The sequence below is a fragment of the Diuraphis noxia genome, unplaced genomic scaffold (genome assembly GCF_037042655.1).
Source record: "Diuraphis noxia isolate RWA-SAM2 unplaced genomic scaffold, SU_Dnox_SAM2 contig0003, whole genome shotgun sequence".
NCBI lineage: Eukaryota > Metazoa > Arthropoda > Insecta > Hemiptera > Aphididae > Diuraphis > Diuraphis noxia.
In genome coordinates this window covers 30,469,807-30,495,821 of record NW_028301713.1, presented here as the reverse complement: position 1 = coordinate 30,495,821, position 26,015 = coordinate 30,469,807, and the positions used below count along the sequence as shown (strand labels likewise).

The 26,015-nt window shown below is 27.3% G+C and overlaps 4 protein-coding genes and 1 pseudogene across 6 annotated transcripts; 3 read left to right on the top strand and 2 right to left on the bottom strand.

Annotated features, from left to right (window-relative positions):
* The first annotated feature begins 227 nt into the window (after window positions 1-227).
* On the top strand, window positions 228-2,803 carry LOC107164489 (uncharacterized). The gene is made up of 2 exons (XM_015512332.2): window positions 228-386; window positions 1,982-2,803. The coding sequence occupies exon 2, from the start codon at window positions 2,065-2,067 to the stop codon at window positions 2,608-2,610; it is 546 nt and encodes a 181-aa protein (XP_015367818.1). The 5' UTR covers window positions 228-386; window positions 1,982-2,064; the 3' UTR covers window positions 2,611-2,803.
* Window positions 2,804-3,576: 773 nt separating this feature from the next.
* Window positions 3,577-6,263, top strand: LOC149057210 (uncharacterized; annotated as a pseudogene).
* Window positions 6,264-8,331: 2,068 nt separating this feature from the next.
* Window positions 8,332-15,697, bottom strand: Ctps (CTP synthase). Its single transcript, XM_015512319.2, has 12 exons — window positions 14,967-15,697; window positions 14,138-14,308; window positions 12,479-12,564; window positions 11,418-11,549; window positions 11,172-11,342; window positions 10,957-11,111; window positions 9,826-9,958; window positions 9,667-9,755; window positions 9,465-9,602; window positions 9,233-9,396; window positions 8,838-9,164; window positions 8,332-8,776 (listed from the first exon to the last, which is right to left on the bottom strand). Exons 1-12 carry the CDS (start codon window positions 15,130-15,132, stop codon window positions 8,712-8,714), a joined length of 1,797 nt encoding a protein of 598 aa, XP_015367805.1. The 5' UTR covers window positions 15,133-15,697; the 3' UTR covers window positions 8,332-8,711.
* Window positions 15,698-15,901: 204 nt separating this feature from the next.
* Gpdh1 (Glycerol-3-phosphate dehydrogenase 1) lies at window positions 15,902-23,169 on the top strand. 2 transcript variants are annotated; one of them, XM_089221833.1, is made up of 10 exons: window positions 15,902-16,334; window positions 17,522-17,699; window positions 18,688-18,828; window positions 18,900-19,041; window positions 19,098-19,210; window positions 19,285-19,515; window positions 20,240-20,346; window positions 20,414-20,503; window positions 21,898-21,930; window positions 22,013-23,169. In XM_089221833.1, exons 1-10 carry the CDS (start codon window positions 16,291-16,293, stop codon window positions 22,038-22,040), a joined length of 1,107 nt encoding a protein of 368 aa, XP_089077959.1. In that variant the 5' UTR covers window positions 15,902-16,290; the 3' UTR covers window positions 22,041-23,169. The 2 variants fall into 2 exon arrangements, with proteins under 2 accessions (XP_089077959.1, XP_015367828.1); XM_015512342.2 differs by lacking the exon at window positions 21,898-21,930 and having other exon boundaries at window positions 15,906-16,334.
* Window positions 22,268-24,270, bottom strand: LOC107164495 (uncharacterized). Of its 2 annotated transcripts, XM_015512344.2 has the most exons (5): window positions 23,830-24,270; window positions 23,552-23,759; window positions 23,395-23,483; window positions 23,246-23,322; window positions 22,268-22,537 (listed from the first exon to the last, which is right to left on the bottom strand). In XM_015512344.2, exons 1-5 carry the CDS (start codon window positions 24,005-24,007, stop codon window positions 22,355-22,357), a joined length of 735 nt encoding a protein of 244 aa, XP_015367830.1. In that variant the 5' UTR covers window positions 24,008-24,270; the 3' UTR covers window positions 22,268-22,354. The 2 variants fall into 2 exon arrangements, with proteins under 2 accessions (XP_015367830.1, XP_015367829.1); XM_015512343.2 differs by having other exon boundaries at window positions 23,246-23,483; window positions 23,830-24,269.
* Window positions 24,271-26,015: the final 1,745 nt, after the last annotated feature.

The following is a 26,015-nucleotide window of genomic DNA, read 5'->3' as shown; positions in this document are numbered from 1 at the left end:
CTTTGACTTATAATTTGGATATTAATTTTGTGCTAGCCGCTAGGTGAATATGCAAGGTTGATTTGGTGCTTGTTGAATTGTTGATTTGCAGCTGATAATTTCGATAAACATTAATATTTAATAATTCATATTAATCATGGTAAATTCCTATTTCGTTTTTCCTCTATAATAACATGTTGCACATTAACAATCATTTATTATTAATTATTATCAACAAATATAAATAAAAGTATTTATGAATATCGTACTCAGTAATCGATTACGGACGTACAATATTATCAACTACCTATGACTATTGTCTATTCAGTTTTTGGCTATCCATCATTGTCACTTGTCATTGACGTAACAAGCTTTTGAATATTTAAAAGGGTGATTCTGTAGCATAGGTAAGTACCTTAACCTTTTTGTAAAACGATTAACCTATATTTACAGCTATTATTATTTGTTATATTGGAATAGGATGATTCGTGTCAAAATGTTTAGATACGACACTGTAGTCCAGGAGGGGGGGGCGAACCTTTTTTGGGTCAAGTGCCAAATTTTTTCAATCCAGGTTTTGAAAATTTTTCACTTGCCCAAAGCCAATACACTAAGCCTTATAAATATAGTAATGATGCAGTATAATACAGAATAATAAATGTGGAAGGAAAAAGGAAGTAGGTACTAATTCCTTGTAGTTTCTATTATTATATTATTACTAGGTATTTGTAACATTGTAACCAGCATTCATTATTTACATATGAAAAAATAAATAGATTTCCATCGTGAATCTCAAAATTCTTGGTTCATTATAGTACTTAAATACATATAGTACGTCTTCAAAATGTGAATTTCGGAAAATCCTTATAATTTATTGCACATTTGCCTAGTTTATTAGAAGAACTACTATTCCAAATTTCAAGTTCATACATTTCGCGAGTGAGTGAGCAAATGGTATTTTTTGGTGTTAATATATTATATATAAATTATAGCTAAGAGATTTTGGTTTGAGTCGTTTGAGAAATTATTTTTAAAATGAATTTTGACTGTACGATAATATTTTAAAATACATGAGGCTCGGTAAATAAGTTCAAGCAACCGCTCTTCTGTAATAAAAAGTAGTGATAACTGATATTAGATATATTTATGTATCAAAATCAAACTTTTTTTTATTAAAAATTCGATTAAAATAATCACGTTTTTATTTTTGACATACGATTTGTACTCTCTGTATTTCATCAAGGTCAGTAGGGGAGGATTTGGAGATTTAATAACTTTTCACCCATATGCCAAATAAAAATGTGCTGACTTTTCCTAAAAACAAAAAATCATTTCTGTACAATAAATGTCTTTTTTTAATAACATTTTCTATGAATAAAATACCCAAGTAAATTAAGTATTTTTCTGTATAAGAACAAAATAAATATTATATAAAATTTGTTTGCGTTTAAAAAAGCTGTGATACTACCCTATTTGGCCGTATAGTTTGCAGTGCCCTTAAATCCGCTCTTGAAAATATACTGTTAAGATAAAACGTAAATAATAACCTTGCTTAGACTATAGGTGAATACGGGGTACCTATCTAAAATAACCTGCAGTGGAAGGACTTAACACAAAATTTTAATTATAATTAACATTTAATTATTAGCGTAAATTTCATACCCTCATATCCATATTATGATAATAATTAATAAGTAATAGGAAGTTAATAATTTCATTACACTATGTAGTATGACGTATATTATATTGTGCAGGTATCCTAATTGTATACAGTATATACGTAATAGAGGCGATACCGGATACGCCTATACATACGACATATACATATTTAACATAATATGTACCTAATATATAAATAGCAGGTAAAATCTAGTCCAAAAGTCGATATTTTGATATTCCAAATTTCACACCTTCGCACCACCTTATAATATATTATAATAATAAATCTTATATTTCATACAGGGTATCTTATTTTTTTGAATTTAAATTAATTTTTTTTTAGTTCCGGTCTTTTAGACTATCCGTCCATTATTATTTATATATCGTATGACACAATACTGGTATACGTTTTAATAAGACAATAATATGAACCGTGGATTCGTATATTCTCCGTCGGTGGCCGTTATTCTAGCGCTGTCTGCCGCCGTACATTACGCGTGCGGACAGTGCTGGGACACGGGTTGTCAACCGGAATCGTGGTTGGTCAAGGGCTGCGAGCAGTACGGCGGAATGAAGGAGATAAAGCGCACGCCGTGCACCGGTGGCAATGTGTATTCATGCTGTCACCAACGTAATTCGGTCGACTCGTCGCGCGCGGTGCAACTGAAAAATATCGGAGACCTAACCTATTACAACTTAGGGTTGACGGCGTGCGGCCAAGTGTACGCCAACAACGACATGGTTGCGGCTATAGCGTTCGGTCATTTCAAGACGGCGAATCCAAATTTTGATCCCATGTGCGGAAAACAGGTGAAAATAGTCGACCCCGGGACGTCGAAATCGATCGTTGTGACGGTGAGAGACAAATGCGAAGGCTGCAAGATGAATGACATAGATGTGTCTCCGACTGCGTTTGAAAAACTTAAACCGAAAGCTGTCGGCAGATTCAAAGTTTCTTGGGATTTTATTTGATACGCGTGTTATGTCGTGTTTACGGTAAAAGTAATAGCAGTTCGGACTATCCCTACTGCTACTCTTTGCGGTTTAAGTACTAAACAAATTATTTTCGCCTTTTAATATATTTTTCTAGTCAAAAAAATGTTATAAGAGCATACAATTATAATTGTTTCCTTTATCATTTAAAATAAAACATTTTATAATTAGAGTTGCATTTATTTTAGTTCTAGTTACATATAATAAAAATATAATATTAAAAATTATTTGACACCCTTGCGAAATTGTCGCCTTAAACACTAGCTTATAGTGTTTACTGAGAAATATGGCACTGACCTATTATAGTTACCTATTATATTTTATATACATTATACGTATTTTACGCCGAATCACCATTTAACAGTGAAGAGGCTTCTTCGCGCTCAAATAATTCAAGCAACGTTATATAATATAAGACATCCGTTATCCTTATTGTACCATATTATATGTGTTTAGATATTAGATAGTATAATTTTATAAATTAAAAAAAAAACATTTTTTATTCACATTTTACAGGTGCGTGTAATGCAGTACCTATAGTATGTATGCAGTATGTTATACGTGTACCTACATATAATACCTACCTAATTTTGTTGCACAATTATATATAAAAATATAAAAATATAAAATTATTCAATTATTTATTATTATTATATTACTTACAGTGCCGTACCGTAGTAGTTAGTAAAAAAAAACATATAGGTATGTTATCATTAAATTGCAATGGTATTCTTTGCTTTTTTCAACATAAAATAAAAATATAGTTTAATATTGATGAACTATTTACATCATAAAAAGTTTATATTTTTAAATTGTATATTTGTATATTTGAAATTGAAATACAATTTAATTAATCACTGAAACATTTTTGGATTACCTAATTTCTACGATATCAATACATTATGTCTACATATTAACCTACTGAAAACCACTCACAAATACCCGATGCAAAGAGAAAACCGTAACTGTCCACCGCCAGTCGTTTGTAACTGCAAGTACGGCGGTATGGATTGCAGATTATGCATTGGAAATGCATAGACGTATAGTAATAGCACTATAGGGTATCTGGGTATATGTTAAAATTAGAGACTAATGCCGTTACAGCGACTGAATTTTATACTTTTTAATTATAATATAAATATATAATATGAAAACTGCACAATTATTATTGAGCGATATACGTTGTACTTACACGTGAAATCAAAATGATAATTAATACACATAAATACATAATGATATTATTAGGAAATAGGTAATAATTTCTATGATAGAGTATTACGATTACGAACCATACTGGTGTGGTATTCATCATAGGCGCAAATCACCCAAAAACATTAGGGGGGCTTAAGCACCAACAATGTTTGAGGAAACAGATCATATTTCCCGTTAATATCATAATTTCACAACAATTATTATGATATTACCTATATAATATGTTTTACATATCCAGATGTAAACTCGACATATTATATTAAAAATAGTAAAATAAATATGAAACTGTTTTTGAATTTTTAATAAATGTAATTATTATGGAAATATGATGGTAATAGTACTATAATCACGGGATTCGGGGTGCTAGCATTAACATTCAGGGTGCTAAGAACCCCTGCGATTTGCGCCTATGGTGGTATTACTGGTATTAGTAGTAGATGTAAATTTTAAACTTTGCTAGTTAGTAGTCGTTACTCTTCGAATGTATATTTTGAGTGTGTATTTATAATATTCAACATGAAAATATTATTACATGTACCTAACTACATAAAATAAATTTAGCTGTATGAAAAATGCCGCATTGTTATAATCCGTGGGGAAAATCAGATACTCGCATGTTTTTTTAAAAATAATTGTATAATGTCAATATGTCATGCTAGCGAGGAGTGAAGAATCCGTAAGTCATATTTATATTCAACTCATCGTTTATCTGTTGTCTCATTATGGTTCAGGTTCAAATTTCATTAATCAATTTAGTATACAGTCAGATCAAAAATTACCCGACAATTAATGCATTAATTAAATATATTAATATATATAATTATTTCTGACATTTATATTTTATTTCATAATTCTGCAGATGATGTTTAAAATAAAATAAAATTTATTGAAATTATCATATTAATATTATATTGTCTTTTGGAGATTTAAATGACCTTCTGATTTCGGTCATCGTGAATTTTGATTTGTCCATGAACATTCTCAAGTATAACTATTTGATATGACGTCACGACGATACTACAATGACATCATTGCGAATGCCGATTTTTTTATAAAACTATTTATTTTCAACTGTGCTTTGCGGGTGTCACTGCCTATATCGTAAATGTGCTTTGTATTGTATTAAAGTAAATATTAGTGAACGTAAGTACTTTGTTTTCGGCTGATTGAGGAAATTGAGTAAAAACCAGTAAACAAATGTTAAATATTTAAACAATAAATGGCTTCAAAAAAATTATGTCAATTCAATAAAAGGTTATAAAATAAATTCCCTTTTATTAAAATGTAAAAAAAGACGTCTTTCTTACTAATTTTTTACTTTTTAATTATAAACAAAAAATATACATCCAGTAAGATACCCCTACAACTTGCCCAACAACAGGAACACAATTTTTGAACATTTCAAAATGATCAGCGGAAATCTTGACCTTCAAACACAAACATTGAGCAAAATACAACGTTTCTTCCCCTTGGCTGTGGTCTCCCCAAATCAACACTCAACTCACCAATCGCTAAAACATTCTACTGACAACTCAATCATCCGCATTCTCTTTTTGGAAATATTGTCTCAACAATACTCCAGCAGCATTACATAGGTACATGTATACTGATGCATCAAATAATTCTAATGTAGAGGGTTTTGCGATAATCATAGGTCATGAAAATCATAAATTTTCACTTCATCCCAGCACCAACATCTATACAGCGGAAACTTATGCCATCTTTGAAACACTGAAAATTGCCTCATCCAAAAATTCGGACTCTTTGACTATCATAATTCATAAGTGAGTCTTTGAGTGCTTTAAAATCAATCTTAAATTTATACTCTAAGAATGAATTTGTACAGAACATCCAAAAACTGGTATCTACGTCCAATAAAACATTAACTTTCATGTGAGTCCCTTCTCATGTCGGTATTTCTGGCAACGAAAGAGCAGATAAATCCGCAGCTGAAGCTACACTTCCTCACAACGCCTTAAAACTATTCCTAACCTCGTCCTCAGTCACTCAACACCATTAACCTTAAAATTCTTGATACATGGCAAACATATAGGACCAAGGTTCCTCTATCAAACAAATTAAGCAACATTAAGCCTTCCATAAAAAAAATGTAAGATCCGCTAATCTTACAAGAAGAGTCGAGGTCATTATTATAACCCGAGCCAGAATAGGACACACTCACTTAACCCACTCTTTCCTCATCGCCAAGGAATCTGCAACAGTATGCAACACATGCAACGTGAAATTATCTATCGACCACATGGCACATCATCACGAAATGTCCAAAATACACGGAAGCGCAAACAATTTTTAAAAATGTAACTTCTCTCTGACCTGCTCTCAGTGAAGATAATACTGAAGCGATTTATAAATTTTTCTATTATGCGGCCCTCACACGATCAATATTACTGACACTATGAATATTGACAGTATTTACTTTACTGACAGTATAGTCCTCAAACGGTCATTACAAATTACAGTCAATACTCAGTATTTTTTACTTTCACAGTAGTTCAGATCGATTGTTGTCTATTGATACTGTAAATTATTTAATCAGTTTAAATAGTATAAATATTTTTAAATTAACAAAAATGGATAAGAAAAAGGCGTGTATTGCAATTATAATTGCTCTTTCTGTAACAAAAAAAAAAACAGACAAAACGTAAACGATGGATAAAAGAATGGATTGCTAAACGAAAACAGTACACTCACTTAAATATTTTAAATGAAATAAAATTATCTGATCCATAAATTGTAAATATATATAAATTTCGTTTTGTTCATATCGTCAAAATTGTAGGCTAATAACTAGGGCTCGGATTTAAATGCACTAAAAATATCAAAAAATGCATTTATAACCTAAAAACTCTAAAAAATGCCCTAAAAATATTAAAAAATGCATTATTTATTAAACGCACACCACCGATATAATATTATCGCTCGATAAGAAAATAATCCGATAAAAGTTTAGTTGTGTGCAATGATATCGGCTAATTGGATGGTGTGACAAAGGTTGTAAAAACCGGAAAACCTGATGTTAAATTAGTTCAAATAGTTCAAAATGAAAATAATTTTTATTACGTAGTACTATATTACTATGTAGTGCTTATATTTCAATGAGGTCAATTTTTTTAGTCATAGTACGACAAAACCGTCAAAAAATGCCCTAAAAATGATGAAATCCGCTAAAAACGCAAAAAAAATTCCCCAAAAAATTATTGTGGTTAGAATGCGAAGTACTTGAAACATATTTGTAGCTTGGAAAGCATCGCGTAAGATATCCCAAAAAAAGATGCAAATGCATTGATATCCGAGCCCTACTAATAACCTATGTTGAAGCCTTATCATTATAAAAAATAATAATAATAATAATATAGGCAAAGGCTAATTAGCCACTTCCACAAATATAATAGCTAGGTATTTCTATGACGGAAATAGAATTAAATTATTTAAATTTAAAATGTGATTGAATGTTAAAAAAGTATACAGCATTTAGAATATTCGTAAAAAGTATTAATAATAATGTATTGTATACTAAAAAAAAAGTATTTGGAGTACTACCAAAGTCTGCCTATGCCCTATAGTAATAAATTAGGCTATAAAAATGCATTACATTTTTGTTTTGAATTTATTCGTTGGTATTTTAGTTGATATTAAAACTTTTTTAATTTACAATAATTTATCTTATTTCTATTAATTTTTTTTTACGATCACAATCAAAATATAAGCGTTGACAAATATGTATTGCTAATATACCTACACTATTGTACATAGAGTGATTAGCAACACAAGGTATTCAGGTATTCTAGACAAGTCTAATAGGTCATGTAAAATAAGAAGGAAATTGTTATTGGTGGAATAAAATATGAAAAAAAGTTAATTTAATATATTTTTTATCATCATGATGTAATTTATACGAACCAATTTTTGATACCTGTAGACAACCAAGAAACCTATTCAGTAATTAGGACTTGGAAACAGATTCATGTCTTGTATTATAATTTGCAAGAGTCTCATAGAAGTCCAAATAACCAATTAATTGTAGATATAAGGCTAAAGTTTGAATCAAATTACATGTTGCCTAGTTGTTATAATAATATTATAATATACATTTGGATTACAAAGACATTGTTTGTAACTAAACTTAAGTTTGATTTTCACTTTGTAAAACAATTTAAAATTTAATCTATGATACATCACTGAATTACTTAACTTTTATTAAATTAATTAGATTTCTTAGTGAAAATTGTAGACAACATAAAACAATAGTTATACTTAGTATTCAGTGTTATTACATAATTTAAAATTCCATGGCTTAGTAAAAGATATTTGATTCTGTATTTTTAACTTTATATTTTAATATTAATTACTAATATGAAGCAAGTATTTAGTGTTACAAGAGTTGGATATGGTTAGAAAAAACAAAAATACAAATGATGCCACTCATAATCTGTGCAACACTAAGTAATACCATAAAAGTACAACACATAATAATGTACGGTATATTTATTTCAAATACATTCTTATTTTAAAGGAAACCATTTCAAATAAATTTTTATATCATTAATTATTAGTTGTATATAAACAATGTAATGGGAAATGTTTGTTTGGTATTCTTTTTATCAAGTTGTAACATTTTATGTTGAGAATTATTTGAATAAAACAAATAAATTAACATAAAAACTAGTTACTTATTTTTTTTATAAAAAACAATATTACAAAAATAATAAAATAAAATACTCAAAATTAAACAAAAATGAATAAACAAATAAATGTGTATATGATTGAATCATTGGTTACAAGTTTAAATTATAAACAAAAAATGTAGAAAAATAATAATATTTGAATCTTAGATTAGAATCAAAATCTCATACAGATTTATTATTGTTAATCGAATGTGTCATTCCAAGATCTTGAAGTTTGAATGATATATCTAGATAGGGTTTAAATTATAATTTAAACATAAAGTCGATTTGATTAATGTATTAAATTACCATTGCATTCATCCTCTGAACAGCTTTCATCTGGAGTAAAACGGCATTCATTATTCAGATATGACTTAAGTTTGCCACTCGAAGCTAACATTAAACCTAAAAATGGGGGGGATGGTTTTAAAGGCCTGGTTAAATACTCCGGGTGGAATTGTGTAGCCACATAATATGGATGATCATCAAGTTCACATATTTCCATTCTAACTTTTTCTGTATCTGTTCCAACAAATTTCAAACCGGCTTTTTCTAGACGTTCTACATAATCAATGTTAACTTCATAACGATGACGATGTCTTTCTTCAATTGTTTCAAATCCACCATAGAGTTTATCTAAAGCAATAGAAATTCAATCAGAAATTTAAAAATTTATAAGAATATAACCTTTAAATTTTATTTACGTATAATAGATGAATTTTCTTTTTTAAAGACTGTTGTTCTTTTGCCAAGTCTCATTGTACCACCCTTATTTTCAGGACAATGTTCAGGCATTTCGATTATTATTGGATCTTTGGCATTAGAATTTATTTCAGTAGTATCAGCATTTTCTAAGTGTAATACATTTCTACAAACATTTAAGTATTTGGTTATTTATTACAAAACTTTATATGTAATTAATAATTAAATTATTACCTGGCAAATTCAATAACAGCAACTTGCAAACCAAGGCAAATTCCCAAAAATGGTTTACGATTTTCTCGACACCATTTACATGCTTCTATTTTACCTTCAACACCTCTAGTACCAAAACCTCCAGGAACAATTACACCACTAGTTATGATAAATAAAATAGAATATAAATATTTTGTTAAACTAGAATGAGTAATCAACTTACTCACTACGGCATAATTTTTGCCAAGCTTCATGGTAATCAACTGGGTTTGATAATTTAGTTTCAGTTTCAAGATTTGCAGCTTCAACATACTTTAAACAATAGACACAACAACAAAATTAATTATTTAAATTAAAATATTAAGATATAAAAATATATTACTGTAATAGCCACTTTATGGTTGATATGAGCAGCAGCATGAATCAGTGATCTAGAAACTGATGCATATGCATCAGTAAGTTGTGTATATTTACCAACTAATGCAATTTTTATAATTTTTTGAGAGCTGTCAATTCTGAAAATAAATAAAATAAAATAAAGTATTAAAATGTTGTATATATATTTTATGACAGGGACTTTATTTACTGCCCACTTCACTTTTTCTCCTAATGCCTAACATTTATAAAATTTGAAAATAAAACATAAATGTAATACACATTATTAGTTTCAGGGTACGCAATACGTATAGAAAATTATTTAACATTTCCATATTCAACACATGTTATAAAAATTATAAATTTATAAATACAAGATTTGAATTTTGTTTGATAAATTAAAGTTTCTAAAATTACATATTTAAAAGTGTACAAATAGGAAAAATATTTAATAATTTGTATTTATTGTTTTGATTTCATCAATTACAAAAAATTTAATTATTTCTCTTTTTAGTTGTCACTGCTTATATATATATATTATTACAATAAGAAAAAAACAGATAGTTAAATATTTATGGTTTAAAAATATTACTGTGAATGTATACTTTAATCCACAAGAAAACATGCCGTACAATGACAAAATTTTGTCAACTCTACGCATTCCTCACCAAATTCTTGACTGATAGTGAGTAATTTTAGAAGCAGTGGTTGACACCATCAGCAGCACATTCAATATGTAGCACTGCTGTTAGGCATTACCAACCAGTGACGCACACTGGAGGATTCAAGGATAGCAGCTGCTAATCCCTGATTTTTTTGGTAGGTTGGTGGGTGTCTAATAGCCAAATGTCTAAGCCCCAAAAATATCCACAATGTAACAATTCTACCATTTATAAAAACATTAAAAATAAACTATTAAATACTATAGGCATAAAGGCTATAGCCATTAGACTAAAAGCCAACATGCTACCCCTGTTTATTTTTGGGTGTGCGCCACTGCACCCAATTCCAATAGATTGTCTTTTATGGAGTGGTTAGGAAGGTTCAGTTGATTGATAGAGCTCAGTCTGCATGCGTAGAACTGGCATGTTATCTTGTGGAGTAGAGTATAATAATAATATATTATAAAGAACTATACTTGTCAGATAGTTTTTTCCATTGTTTCATATAAATTCGATTATAAGCCACATTTATGGGGAAATTTAAACGATCTTGTAAAAATTCTAAAGCACCTTGATTTTCCATAAATAAAGGTACTTTGTATATTGAATCCAAATCATGCATAAACAAAACCTAAAAAAATATACTATTTTAAGAATTAAAACAAATACTAATAAAATAAGTTAAACATACTTGTCTTGAAGCTACATCACAGAAAGTCGATATTTTTCTTTTAACTTGTTCAACATTAGAACATGGTTTTGTACTTCTACAAATAACAAGATCCGGTGTTAAACCTAAACCTCTTAGTTCACGAACACTGGCTTGAGTTGGTTTTGTTTTGTCATCCCCAGTTGCACCAGGCTATAGAAAAAATGTTATTATTAAGTGAAAATATATCCTAAAAAAATATGAATAATTAAAAAATATTATATGTACCTGAAGAATAAATGAAACATGGGCACACACAAAATTTTCTTTTTTCACTTTAAATTGAAACTGTCTAAAAGCTTCAACAAATGGCATGCTTTCTATGTCACCAATTGTACCACCAAGTTCAACAACACAAACCTTATAGCATAATATTATTATTAAGTAGGTATTCATAATTTAATACGACAGGTATATTCAGTGATGTGTTTGGTATTTTTACATTAGATTTAGTATAAGTAACAAACTACTGTTGTTGGTATTGCAAATTGTATATTATGTACTAGAAAAAAGTTTGTTACAAATTACCAATTCAACTTATGACAAATATACATAAATAGCTAAAACCAACTTCATACAACATAAACAGTACTTAATATTCTATGCATGAGAATAAAATATATGTTTTCAAATAATTATGTATAGTATTAAAGTTTATTTATATCATATTAATTTATTAACCGTATTGTAAACATTTTATATTTATTAGAGAAGGAAATTGAATTGTGACAACAACTGTTTCATTTTAGAAAAACCTTTAAAACAACCACATCTTCTGGTTTGACAAGCACTTTTACACGAACAATTTAAAAATCTCTGACCTCCAGATACAATTTGAACAGTTTTACGCAAGGTTAATTATTTTTGTTTGTCAACTTATTCACCTAAAATACAATTCATTTTCTTGCTTTAATGAATAAAAAATGTTTACAATACAGTTAATAAATAAATCTAACGTAAATAAACTTTATTACTATACATAATTTACTAATTTATAAGGGTAGAATAAGTTACTAAATGTTGTATTTTAGTAAACAAAGTGGCCATTCACTTTGTGAAAAAAATTACACAATGTTAAATTTTCACAAAGTGTAAAAAATGTGTTTCATTTCATGAAATTGTCATCTTTGCATGAAAAGATCAATTTCGCAAAGTGGTTACGACATATACATTTACAATGAAATATATTGATAAATCATATGCAAATTATTATTTATTAACCAGATACGTAATAATATGCAATACATAAACCTTACTACAGGTATTAAAAATACTATAAATAATCTTACATCAGGTTCTACTTGATCATCGCTCACTGGTTGTTTAGCTACACGTTCAACCCATTCTTGTATTGCGTCTGTTATATGGGGTATAACTGAAAAACATAATTATGATAAATTGCAAAGCACTTTTAAAAATCACATAAATTAATTAATACCTACCTAAATTGAAAGGAATTAATAAATGCTATAAAATATAAATGCTTTATGGATAAAAATTTAAAATGTATATAAACATTGCTATTGAGATAAAAGATTGACAATAATACTAACAAGATATTTAAATATGTTATTTATTTTTTTAATATTTATATCCAATTAGTTAATTATATTTAAAAAAAAAAAAGTAAATCAATATTGTATATTTTACTTTTAGAAACCATATAGGTAAGTAGTATTAAAAAATATACAGTGCATATAAATTGTTAGATAAAAAATACAATTTCCTAAATCAATACTTATAACAAATATATAAGTATTTATTAGTTAAAAATAAAGATATTTTTCATTAATAATGTTTTTAAAACTATATTTAAAATAAATATAAATTCTTAACTTCCAATTATAACAAACTTAAAATAAAAATGAACCACTCATAAACATTCTCACCAAGCATTTTGCTATATTTTACAATAATTGGTGACCCAATTACAAAAGTATCAAACTATAGTCATTCTGGCTTATTCTAATTAATGGGATGAAAGCCGTTGAACAGTGAGGTTAGAATAAACATGATTACTTATTGTTAGTCCAGTGGTTCACTTCTAACCTGAATAGTTCGATTATAGTCCTTACATCAGGAGATTATTAATACAAGTTAAATTTATAAATTGAATATTTCAGGTTTCTAGTGACTTAATAATTATTTTTGAGTTCATCAATCACAATAAACTTTGAATAATTATGAAAAGCTATTGATGATGACAAACACAACAATATATTCTGTGTGTGAAACCTTTAATACATTTTCTACATAATTTTGTTTCAAATAATGAAGCTTATTATTCAGAAGTTAAGAAATTTGTTTCAATGTCATGTAATGTATAAGCATAATTTTTATGATAATACAATGGATATCATTAATAGTATGGATGAAATTAATTGGTATATTTATCTATTAATTGGTCTAAGCATTTATATTCATGATATATTTGATTTTTAAAACAAGACACACGCTTGTATTTAATTTAGTTCTGTAAAAAAAATTACAACCAGGTTATACACATTATATTTTATTGTATTAAAAGCGGAAATTGTCTTCCCACACAAAATTCAAATCCTGTTTTATGTTACACCTGTATAATGTGTTGAGACTCACCTGTTTCACAAAATAGTGTAGAAGTAACCAACCTACCAGCTAAATTTTATGTTATATAAGACAAAACGTATCGATAAGTTAATTTTATAATAATCTGATTTGGACAGTAAATTAGTGTGACTGACATAAAAATTATTTTTAGTCCACTAGGCAGAAAAAAAGCTCTATCCTACATTTTAACCTAGCATTAAAATTAAACTTAACATGTATACATGACAAGAATTATTTTACACCCTGCGCAAATTCATCTTAAAACAATTAATTATTTTAGAGAGTAGTAAGCAATTAAGTAAAAATGTAAAATAAATTATTATAGCTTTGTTAATAAATCATCTGAAAATTGAAGATACCTTGGACAGTTTTTCCTAAGTAATCACCACGTCTTTCACGATTGATAACTTCTTGATATATTTTTCCAGTTGTAAGATTGTTTTGGCTATGCAAAGTGACATCAAGAAATCGTTCATAGTTGCCCAGATCCAAATCAACTTCGCCACCATCATCCAGCACATATACTTCACCTAAAAAGACAAATTATCACCTGTTTAAATTCATATAGGCATATTAAACAAAGTAGAAAATTAATTATATGCAATTTAAAATGTTTTCTAGTATGTATTCTATAGTAGTGTTGGATTAAATAGAAATTTAAGATAGAATGTAAGAAACTATACAATTTGCTGAACATATTTTTAAAATTCCAATTTTAAATTGTATTGTATAGATGATTTATAACACCTATATTCTACAGCCAAATTTGTAAAACGTATCTATTTACACTAGTAGGTATAATAATACCTAGGTATTCATTGAAGAAAAGAATTATCATTAAAAAAAATGTGTACAACCACATATTTTGGAATTTGATTTTCTCACTTAATTTGTAACTAGTCAATTCATAAAACTTATATATATATTTATATTAAAGCTTGAAAAATACAATAGCTGTGCGATGCAATTCTGAATGTTATGAAGGAAAACACTGAGGTAAGGATTTGACATGCCAATGAGTAAATAAAAAAAATATATAGCAGTCAGAAATGTTAAAAAAAAAAGTATTAACAGCTACAGCTTGGATTGAAACAATATTTTTAAAAAAAGGAAGTGTTTTTCGAGCATATTTCGAAGGATCATTGATCAAGTAGCACAAACTGAGATCTGATCATTACACGCACACACCGTGTTCATAAGGTGAGAAAGTCCCGGCATCAATGTTCAGATACGGGTCGATCTTAATGGACGTCACGTGGACGCCGCAGGACTTCAGAAGAGTGCCGATAGACGAGGCGATGATGCCCTTGCCCACGCCGCTCATGACACCGCCGGTGACCAAAATGTATTTCATGATTTAATGATTTATTATTCTTCTGGACAAAAGAGATCGAGGAACACCGAGGACGACCGTAGTAAATGTCTTGAACACGCGAACAAACACACTGAAGACTGAACGGCACAGAAAACCGGTAAAGACAATACTAATGGGTACAATAACACTGTTGAGATATAAGATATAATATAGATTGAGCGTCCTCGTCGTCTCCACGATATCGACAATAAAGCAATAAACTATAATTGACAATAGTATCGTAGAATGTAGACTGCACAACATACATGCATCGGCGCCGGTAGTTAATGGACTAAATGGTTATGACAAAGGGACGACGCTGCGACGTAAATCCGCGAAGTTTCACCGTTAAGTACCCAACGAGAACGTCCACAAAGTGCAAGTACTGCAAATTAGTAATTACAATAGTTAATAGACTAGGCTACTACGGATTACCGATTACGGATAGTTATTCGCCAACATGAGCAATAGCATTGGAATTATTTTTAATATTGTATTTTGTATTGTTGTAGTAGTTGAGGGTCGACAACATTTGGTTGGCGTGCGAAAAGCGCGGAAAAACATAAACACACATTTTTAGGTTATTGGTTTTTATAATTGTTACCATATAATTCCGCAATGGTAACTTAACAGAATACCCGTGGTTACGTGGTAACTTAAGATAGTAGTATTTTCGTTCGGTGAAAATAATGATAATCGTACTATCAAAATTCTTGGTATTTTTTAAGAAAATAAAATAGATTATCTGTATTTATTATAAATATTTATGCCTATCTTTGTATTCAACATTGCCATCTATGATTTTATTTATTCTGAGGTGCGTGATTGCGAATGCCAAGTCCGTGTTTCGTCTCTTGACAATGTTATGATTTATGGCGTAATGCCGTAATGCACTCTTACGATTTTTTCCTACAGGCTCCTACTTCAAATTGGATCATTGAAATTATCTTTGCCACGAAGGTCAAGGACAAACGTGTTCAATTGATAAGAGAACTGATCAGCTTATTGATATAATATTCAAATACTTTTTCTCTATTTCTCTGCCACTATAATAGTCTAATACATATCTGTTTTAGTTTTACTTGACATTTTCCCCTTGAGTCTCGACTAGTTAAAAGTTTTTTCTTCATAACACACCATTTCATTTGTATACTAAACATGTCGTCCAAACAAAAAGTGTGCATTTTAGGATCGGGAAATTGGTATGTATTCAATTTATGTATGAAATGGTTCGAAGCATTTTCCATTAATTAACTGAATTTTTTATTGTTTTTTAATGTTAACAAATTAAAAAAAAAAATTTGGAGAATATTCTGCATCATCACAAATCAGTATTAACAGTTAAAATTATTATAATTTTGTTTTATTTCGATTGAAACATTGCTAATATAATATATTGTTTTTTGAACTTCAATAGTTTATGTTCTGTATTTTGATTAAACCAATCATTTTAATTTCGTTAACATTTTTTTACAACTTTTTATCAAAATATATTGTTCAACATACACAATGTTTATCATAAAAATATTCTTATAAGGTTACAAATTCTGGAAATTATTATTTGATGGTAATTATATTAATAAATTCAGCATAAATTGATGTGATATAAAGAATCTTATTTTTAGTTAGTAAATATTAGAATTTCATTAGAAAAACAATTTTTTATTTTTATAGGTATTGTGATTTTTTTTTAAATATTTTAAAAATATTATGTTTATGGACAAGTTTTGAAAAATAAAATGTCTTTATAATATCTTTAATTATTAAATTATCTATCTTTAATATTATTTTAAATATTTTTAGTAAATTACCATTTATTTATTAAATACTAAAATAACAACCTTAGATAAATTTGGAATAAAATCATTTTACAAATATTTACCTATCTTAAATCAATCTGTTGTACTATTGTCTTGATTTTTCATTCATTTGAGTTTGAAAAAATAGGAAAATCATTTTTATGTTGTATTATAAAAAATGTCAAGTATACTTCATTATTGAGTAGGTCACTATAATAGATTTGTTAAATTAGAATTAAATGATTTTGTTTTTCCTAATTACCTATTTTGATAAATACTGTAACATATTGATCAGAAACTTCCCTCAAAGTAAAGTTTATCTTTGTATCATTTTTTTCTTCTAGAACTTTAGACAAAAAAAAACCATTGAAAAATCAATACATAGGTACTATGCTACGCTCAAAATATAAAATCTAAAATTTTATATTTATCTTATATCGTTATGAAACAAATTAAATTATTCTTTGGATTAAATATTTTATGTAATAAATTTATAAAAACACACAGTATTTAAAGTTAAAATACAATTTTAACCTTATGAAATTTTATTGGAGTGTGGTTTTACAATTTGTTATTTATATAATGTATAGGGGTTCAGCAATAGCAAAAATAATTGGTACAAATGCAGCTCGTTTGGATTCATTTGATTCCTGTGTTAAAATGTGGGTTTATGAAGAAATAATTGAAGGGAAAAAATTGACCGAAATAATTAACACCACTCATGAAAATGTAAAGTATTTACCTGGAAAGAAACTACCTGAAAATGTGGTAAGTTTTTGCTGAATAATTTATTATTAATTTATACTCTGAACTTTATCCAATTTTTTCCCAAAAATAACAAAAAGGCATATTATGTACTTAATAAAAATAATATATAAGCCGGTTAATCATAAATATAATAGAGTATTGAGCAAATGTTTAAAGTGGGTTTATGTATATAATAAAAATATATTTAATTGAATAACTTGCACGTTAATGGAAACTTAAATTAAAAATGTATTTTATGCTTATGCAATTTTTAATTATTATTCATACCATTATATTCTCTCATTTAATATAAATACTTATGTAATATATAGATAATATTGTAATATTTGTTATAATTAGACATGTAGGTAATTAAGTATGCACTAATAGTGTAGAATTAATTATTATATATTTTTTTAACAGTAGGTGTGTAAATATATGACAATGACATGGATTAAGGGCATTAACTATCTTCAATGTCATTTAATTTTTAACTCATATTTATTTGACTTACAGCCAATGTCTTGGCAATATAAAATTTACTATTTATTATGTAGTTCTAATGTTATTGAAAAAAAAAAATATATTTAGCTTCTAAAATTAATTGTGTTTTAGTACCTACTAAATACTTCAATTCAAAAAAGTTAAATTATATCAATTTTTTTTCCAATTCAATAGGTACTTGAAACTTGATGTGCGTCCAATACAAATATATTAAATTATTGAGACTATGTACATGTTTTCATTATTTAAACCATATGTGATTTATTAGGTACATTTAGTTTTGTTTGTTGTCATTAAAGCTAAAACTATATTTCAGTTTAATATTGTATTTAATATGTTTAGTTGATTAATATATAATAGAAACTTGTTTAATTAAATCAACAATTAACCCCGTTAAATTTAATAGTAACTAACAAATAGTATTTAACTTGTTATATAATAGTAAAAATTTAATTGACTTTACTTAAAATTATAAGAATATTATTATAAGTTAAAATAATTTTAGGTAGCTGTACCTGATGCTGCTGAAGCAGCTAAAGATGCTGATATTTTAGTGTTTGTTGTTCCTCATCAATTCATACCAAAATTGTGTGCTAGCCTTGTAGGGTTCATAAAACCTTCCGCTACAGCACTTTCTTTGATTAAAGTATTTATTTATTATATCTAAAAAATGTAATTCATAACTTTTTTAATACTATTTGTAACTTTATTTTAAAGGGATTTGATGTAGCAGAAGGTGGTGGAATAGCCCTGATTTCACAAATTATCCAAAAACATTTAAAAATTGATGTATCTGTGCTAATGGGTGCTAATTTGGCCAATGAAATTGCTGATGAAAAATTTAGTGAAACCACTATTGGTAAATAACTTTTATATAAATTAGTTTGATTTATATTAAGAAATATTTTTATTTAGGATGTAAAGATAAAAAAATTGGACAAATTCTTAAAGATGTAATCCAGACTGACTATTTCCGTGTCTCTGTTGTTGATGATGTTGAAGCTGTTGAAATTTGTGGTGCACTAAAAGTATTAAACTTAAGTTCATTAAATAAATAACTTATACTAGGGTATACGTTAACATGTTTTATTTGTCTATTTAGAATATTGTGGCTGTCGGAGCTGGTTTTGTAGATGGTTTGAAATTAGGAGACAACACTAAAGCAGCTATAATACGTATAGGTCTTATGGAAATGATTAAGTTTGTTGATACATTTTACTCCAATGCTCGACTCAGTACATTCTTAGAATCGTGCGGTGTTGCTGATTTAATCACTACATGCTATGGTGGTCGTAATAGAAAAGTATCTGAAGCTTATGTGACATCAGGAAAGGTAAATAAAACCTATATAATTTATTTCCTATCGCAATTTAAACTAACTCATATAAGATATTGCAAACTAATACCCAAATTTTTCATGTTAACAAACTGTTAAGATCTGGTTATTTTTAGATTAATATTTTCATTTATTTTCATTCTGGATTTACTGTCATGTACTATTTAGTTAAAAATATATAATCCTGATAACATTTTTTCAATAATTTCCACTAATCCTATGACAGCTATTATTTGATTATTATATTATAATTTACTATACTTAGATAATTAAAGTCTGTTTGTTGTGTAGTGAGTTCTATCACAATGGCTGTTCATAACACACTCATTAACATATCTCTTAAATATTTTTAATGACTTAACTGTTATTGTTTACAATTAAATAATTTGAATGGTTTTTATTAATAGTTTGAAGTTCATAAGAAAATAAATAATAATTTATTAGGTATCCATTATCTCATAATAAATCCATGCAATAAAAAAATGTCAATATATATTCACAAAATAATCATAGTTCATATTTGTGTGTATAATTTAAATGTTTTTCCAATAATATTTAATGAACTATTTATCAATTTTTAATAAAATGTATGTTGAATGTTGTAAGTATCTGGATATATTTTGAATAAGATAATAATATTATTACCAATAATGACCAATTAATATTCTATCATTGTTAAATTAAGTATAATTTATTTTCTGTATATATTATTGTTTATTAGTCAATTGAAGAACTAGAAAAAGAATTGTTAAACGGACAAAAACTTCAAGGACCAATCACAGCTGCTGAAGTAAACTTTATGCTCAAAAATAAAAATATGGAAAATGAGTAAGATTAAACATTATATTTTTTTTAAAGAAACGTATTCCTTAAATTATTTTTAAATTTATTTCAGTTTCCCGTTGTTTACAACTGTTCATAAAATTTGTATTGGAGAATTAAAGCCTAGTGATTTAATTGAACAAATGAAATTGAATACAAACATGTAAGTTATATATTATTTATTATACTCACCAAGCTATTAACATTTATAAATTAAAGTGGTGTATTTTGGATTTGTAAAAGGAAAAAGACTAATTTTGTTTAATTATATTAAGATATAAAAAAGTTTGTATCGACATCTTAGATAATAATATGATCTAAGATAAACATGGCTCACAAGGAATTAATACCTATAAATACACCACTGGTAAATTATGTTTATATTGTTTAATAGTTATCGATATAATCTTAAGTTTAATTTAAAAGTAAAATTTATTTTTATTGGTAAATAATATTTTATTTATTCAGCTTAATATATTTCATTAACTGTAGTAAAATGTATCCTCATTGTATCTCTTATTTTACTGTGTATTTTATAATTTAATATTTGAATATATATTTTTATTTAATTGCATATAATCAGATTCAATTGAACTGTGTAGTTTAAACTAATTTTTTCAACTATTAGTCATAGATTTGTAAAATTATAGGATCAAGTAGGTAATCTATTTTTATTTTTACTTTCTATAATATGCATTTGTGTTGATATATTTTTTACTGATGTGCATTAGTAATTAATAATCGTTGTTATTGTTTTTGTTTAATTATTTTTAATCTTAATAGTATATTATTTTCTTATATAATTTACTTCTATGCACTTGAAATTATTGTTTTTGAAACATTAGTAGTTATCATAGGCGTGTTAATGGGTATGGACAATCTGGCCATGGCCAAACCTGTGAAATTAATGATCCTCCCCACCCTACACTTTTACCACAATCATTGAGTATACACGAAGATATCAATATTATATCAAATTTTTTATCATAGACAAAGGGCAATTTCATGGATATCACGTGATATTTTGATATCTACTCATAGAATATAATTAATGCATCGAGGTAGATAAGAATATTTAAAAAAATATTGTTTTGGAGTTTTATTAAGTTATTGTAGTTTTAGTTTTAGGACAATATCGGTAACAAGTTGCTCTTGTGAGCATTTTCGAAATTAACGATAGTGAAATCAAAACTTTGTAATACAATGTCTCAACAAATACTTGATTCATTAATGTTTTTATTTATTGAATAACAGATGACCAATAACATAAACTATGACAATGTAATTAAAGAATTTAAAGTTATGACACCATCAAAACGCCATCTGGAGTTATAAGAGTATTAAGTTAAAAAAAAAAAATAATTGTAATTCTACTAAAATGTAAATAGCAACAAAATAAAGGATGAAAAATAAAAATGTTTATTATGTATACTTCATTTTTAAAAAACTTTTCTTGGCCATACTTGCAAACGAATCCTAGACACGCCTATGGTAGTTATGTTTCATGCATGCCATTCACTAGTTCAAATAATAGAAGTATTTATATAATATTTACAGGTCTGACAAATTAAATCTGGACAAATGTAACCTGTAGGAATAATACTTGTTTTTTAATTCAAATACAAATATAAGTTTTGTTTAATACATTTATATTGTTTTATTTTATTTTTAGAAAAACTGAACAAGCTGATGGAGAATAAAAAAGATAGTTGTTCCAACATTGTTAGGTTGTCATACAGTATGACTTTATTTTTGCAAAAGTTAGATACTATATTTATACAATTAATATTTACAATGCACATCTATGTCAGTCTGTCTCATATATCTCTTGTTAATGTTAAACGATGTAGAATTATTTATGTCACATATGTAGTTTTTAAATGTTTATGGCTTTTTTTTTGCACTACCTCAAACAAAAATGCACCAATCAAAATGTTACCAAATTGTATTGTATTAAGGCAATCAAATATAAATATAAACATAGGATTTAATAGTTAAAATAAATAAATATGTATTAAAGTAAGGAAACAATTATCAACCCAGAAGTTACAATTATGACTAGTAACAATATTTCTTTAAAACTGCTTGGATCATCTGCGTAGCGATTTTTGATGGTTAACCTTTGATTTTTTATTTCCAATAATGGTATAATAATATTCAATATATCTGGTATCATCAAGAAGAGATCTCTTATCACCTAAAAATAAAACTTTTTAAGTTAAAAAAAATTAATATGAAGAACATCAATATTTAGTACTATTACTATACATCTGACTTACACATAATTTAAACCAAATTAACATATTATATTGTCATATTGATGATTCGTCTTTCACTTTAAATGTATTTGTAGCGTTAAAAAAAGTTGTGAATGTTCAAAATATCAACAGAATGTTAAATTATGTTGACTTGATTATTCAATTTTTAAATGATGTTGTTCAGTAAATACCACAATTTACACACATTGTATGCGTGTCTAATGAATTAACTTAAATATAATAAACATCATGGTATTTTCTCAGTATGAACTTGAATTATTATCAAAATATGAATAATTGAATGATTTGATTAAGGATAAGCCGTATCGTTTTCACATTTGACAAGGTCATTAACTCGATACCAATGATAAATACCTAGTATTTAGTAAAAGCAAATAAATAAAAAAAATTAGATTAAAATACACAATGTGTAACAGATATAATTGCATATTGGAATAACTTTTGCTCAAATTAATATTTTTTTGTTCATTAAGTCTTATTAACCCTATCACTACATGTATAATTATTTTTTATTTTTTTTAGTACTGAAAATAAAAATATTTAAATTGAATATCTATATTTTATACACTATACAACTATTTTTACTGACAAGTAACAATACTATTTGTTTGTGAAAAAAATCTTACTTGATGTGCAAATCCACTTCCTCCAATTACATTAATAACAAACTGATCAAAGCCAGCAGCTAACATATGTGTTAAGCCTACAGCAATGATAGAAAACAAATAGAATTTCTTTATTTCTTTTTTACGATCGCATATTAAGTACAGAATACCAGTAGAATATAGTTCAGTTACAGTGAAGAATATCTGATGATTCCATTGCGAATAGAAATCATCGTTCCAATAGTTAACAAATGACCACCTTGAAAACATTGCATTGTCAAAGCTTAGCAACTAGTAAAAAGAGAGTTAACGCTGCGTCTGACCAACCACGAGTAATAGTGAGAGAACATCGATAAAATAAACAATAACATCATTTTGTAGCGTATCTGCTTGTCGATGCATAGTCTCACAATGTTTTTCACACATTCGTACAACACAATTGTGCAAACTGCCGTAATCGCCCAAATTTTAAATGTGTTGTCTGTAGCATTGAAGTACATGTGCTTATATCTAGCAACACCTGCTTCGTAAGGACCTGAAACAATAAATTTCTTTCCGTGAAGACAAATACCATTTGGATTTAAAACATGTACAAATGGGTGTACCTTTGAACACCGTGTCCCAACAGGAACACGTACAGTGTTCCTTATTGACATTCACGTTAAAGTCGCTCCAGAATTTTTCTAAAATCATTATGTGTAATGCTGGTAGGAAAACGGGTACGAGGAGAGCTATACATTGTGATTTTTTCGATGCAACATTAGTCGGAGCAGTCAACATCATTGTTAAGAAAAAAAAAACGACAACTTGTACCTATACCGGCTATACCTACCAACGGCTGTTACATACGGTTTAATGTAAGTAAAAAGCGACTTAGGTCTTACAATATATTCTGAATGTTGGATTTTCGTGTAACACACTCGTCGGCGATTTATCTACGCACTATTCACGTCACGTTCTTCTGCTTTAGCCATTTCCAATCACGCATATAATCGAATTTTTGAATCTATGTAAAATCCTACAATATTGTTTATAGCATAAATCTATTTGATAACCATTATCACACATCATAACACCCGCCTAACCAGAGAAGAGTTCCCAATGTTCCCATGTAAACAAAACTAAGAAATTGGTCATTTGGGCAGTTTTAAACTTTTGATATTTACGTAACTATAGACAACAAAGTGAAATATGAATGTATAAGGCCTTGTTTAGTGCTAAAATGTATTTATTTTCAACTAATGTGGAGAGAAAATATTTATTTTTTTTGAGATTGCTCCAGCCTCCAAGTTATCCTTAAAATAGCGTAACTTGGGGTTGGGGAATGTGTCAAATATTGTACGAAATCTCAGTTTAGGGCTGTTGTCATACTTGGAATTAATGTGTAAAAAAGCGTGAACACATAAGACATAACTACTTTTATTTTAATAGTTACACTTATTGTTGTAAGTATTTAGATGCTATTATTAGTAGCTTTATAAAATAAGTACATATAAAAGTTAAAAAAAAAAGTTTACTATACATCGAAATTTTTGATCATTATTTTTAATACATTTAAGAAAGGTCTTGAGATCCATAGTCGTAATAATCACGTGTTTAAATTTTCTTATCGTTCAACTAGAACATTAGACACATGCTGATATTACATAAATTATTATAGAGGTTCGAACTCTGAAGTCCATACTTATCATTTTATGCATAATCTAAATTAGTTAGATATAAAGATTATTTTATGTTCTAATGCTTTATAAAAACCAATAGTAATTAAATGGTCGATTTAATAAACAACAAGCAACTTTCTGAGAAATTACAATATTATAGGGTATAATTCTATATCATATTATGCACTGTACAGATAGTAATAGGAAGACTTGACAAACTTTTTATTCTAATAAATATTTTAAAATTTTTTCATATTATTTATTAACTCTCGTGTTACACAAATCATATAACATTCCTTATTTTATTTTTTAATGCTTAAAATAACATTTTTTTTAATTTTTAGATTCTGAGCGTAGCGATGAATGTATTGATTTTACCATGTGTGTTTTTTTTTGTGTCTCATCACGTTTTGGGGCAGTAAAAATGCTTCGATTTTTGACTTCAGTATCTCATTCGATCAGAAAGTGAATCTAGTTGGTACTTTGGGGGGTCAAAAGTAAAATATTCTTAATACTTTTCTAAATAATCGAGAAAAACAAACTAAAAATTAAGGGAAAAACGGGAAATTTTACGCACACTCATTTTTCGACAAAATCGATTTTGATTTTTAATGTAATTTTAAAACAAATGATTATAGATACATAAAATTTTCACTGAATGTTTATATAAGTATATTTTATTCACCATGCAATTTTCAAAAAATTTCGATTTAAGTTGAACTATTCATAGGGATTTGAAATTTTCGATAATTATTAGTTTTTTTTAAATTAATATCGATAAAAATTTATTTGTTAGGCAGAAAAGCTTGAAAATTTAATACAAGGCTCTTAACATATTGTTACAATAGCAGTTGAAAAGTAAAAGAAATTCATAGTCACAATTTTGTTTTATAAGCATTATAAAATTATTGAATTTTGACAAAATAGGTAAAAATCACAAAAATTCACAAAATATTTTAAGCTAGAAATTCATAAAAAAAATTATTTTTAAATCTAAGATTTGAAAATTTAATACAAGATTCCTTAAAAGTTTTTCAATCGTTATCACAAACAAAAAGTCCACCGGAAATTCAAATTAAATTTTTATGAGCATTTGAAATTTAAATTTTTACATTGGATTTTCACTTTTA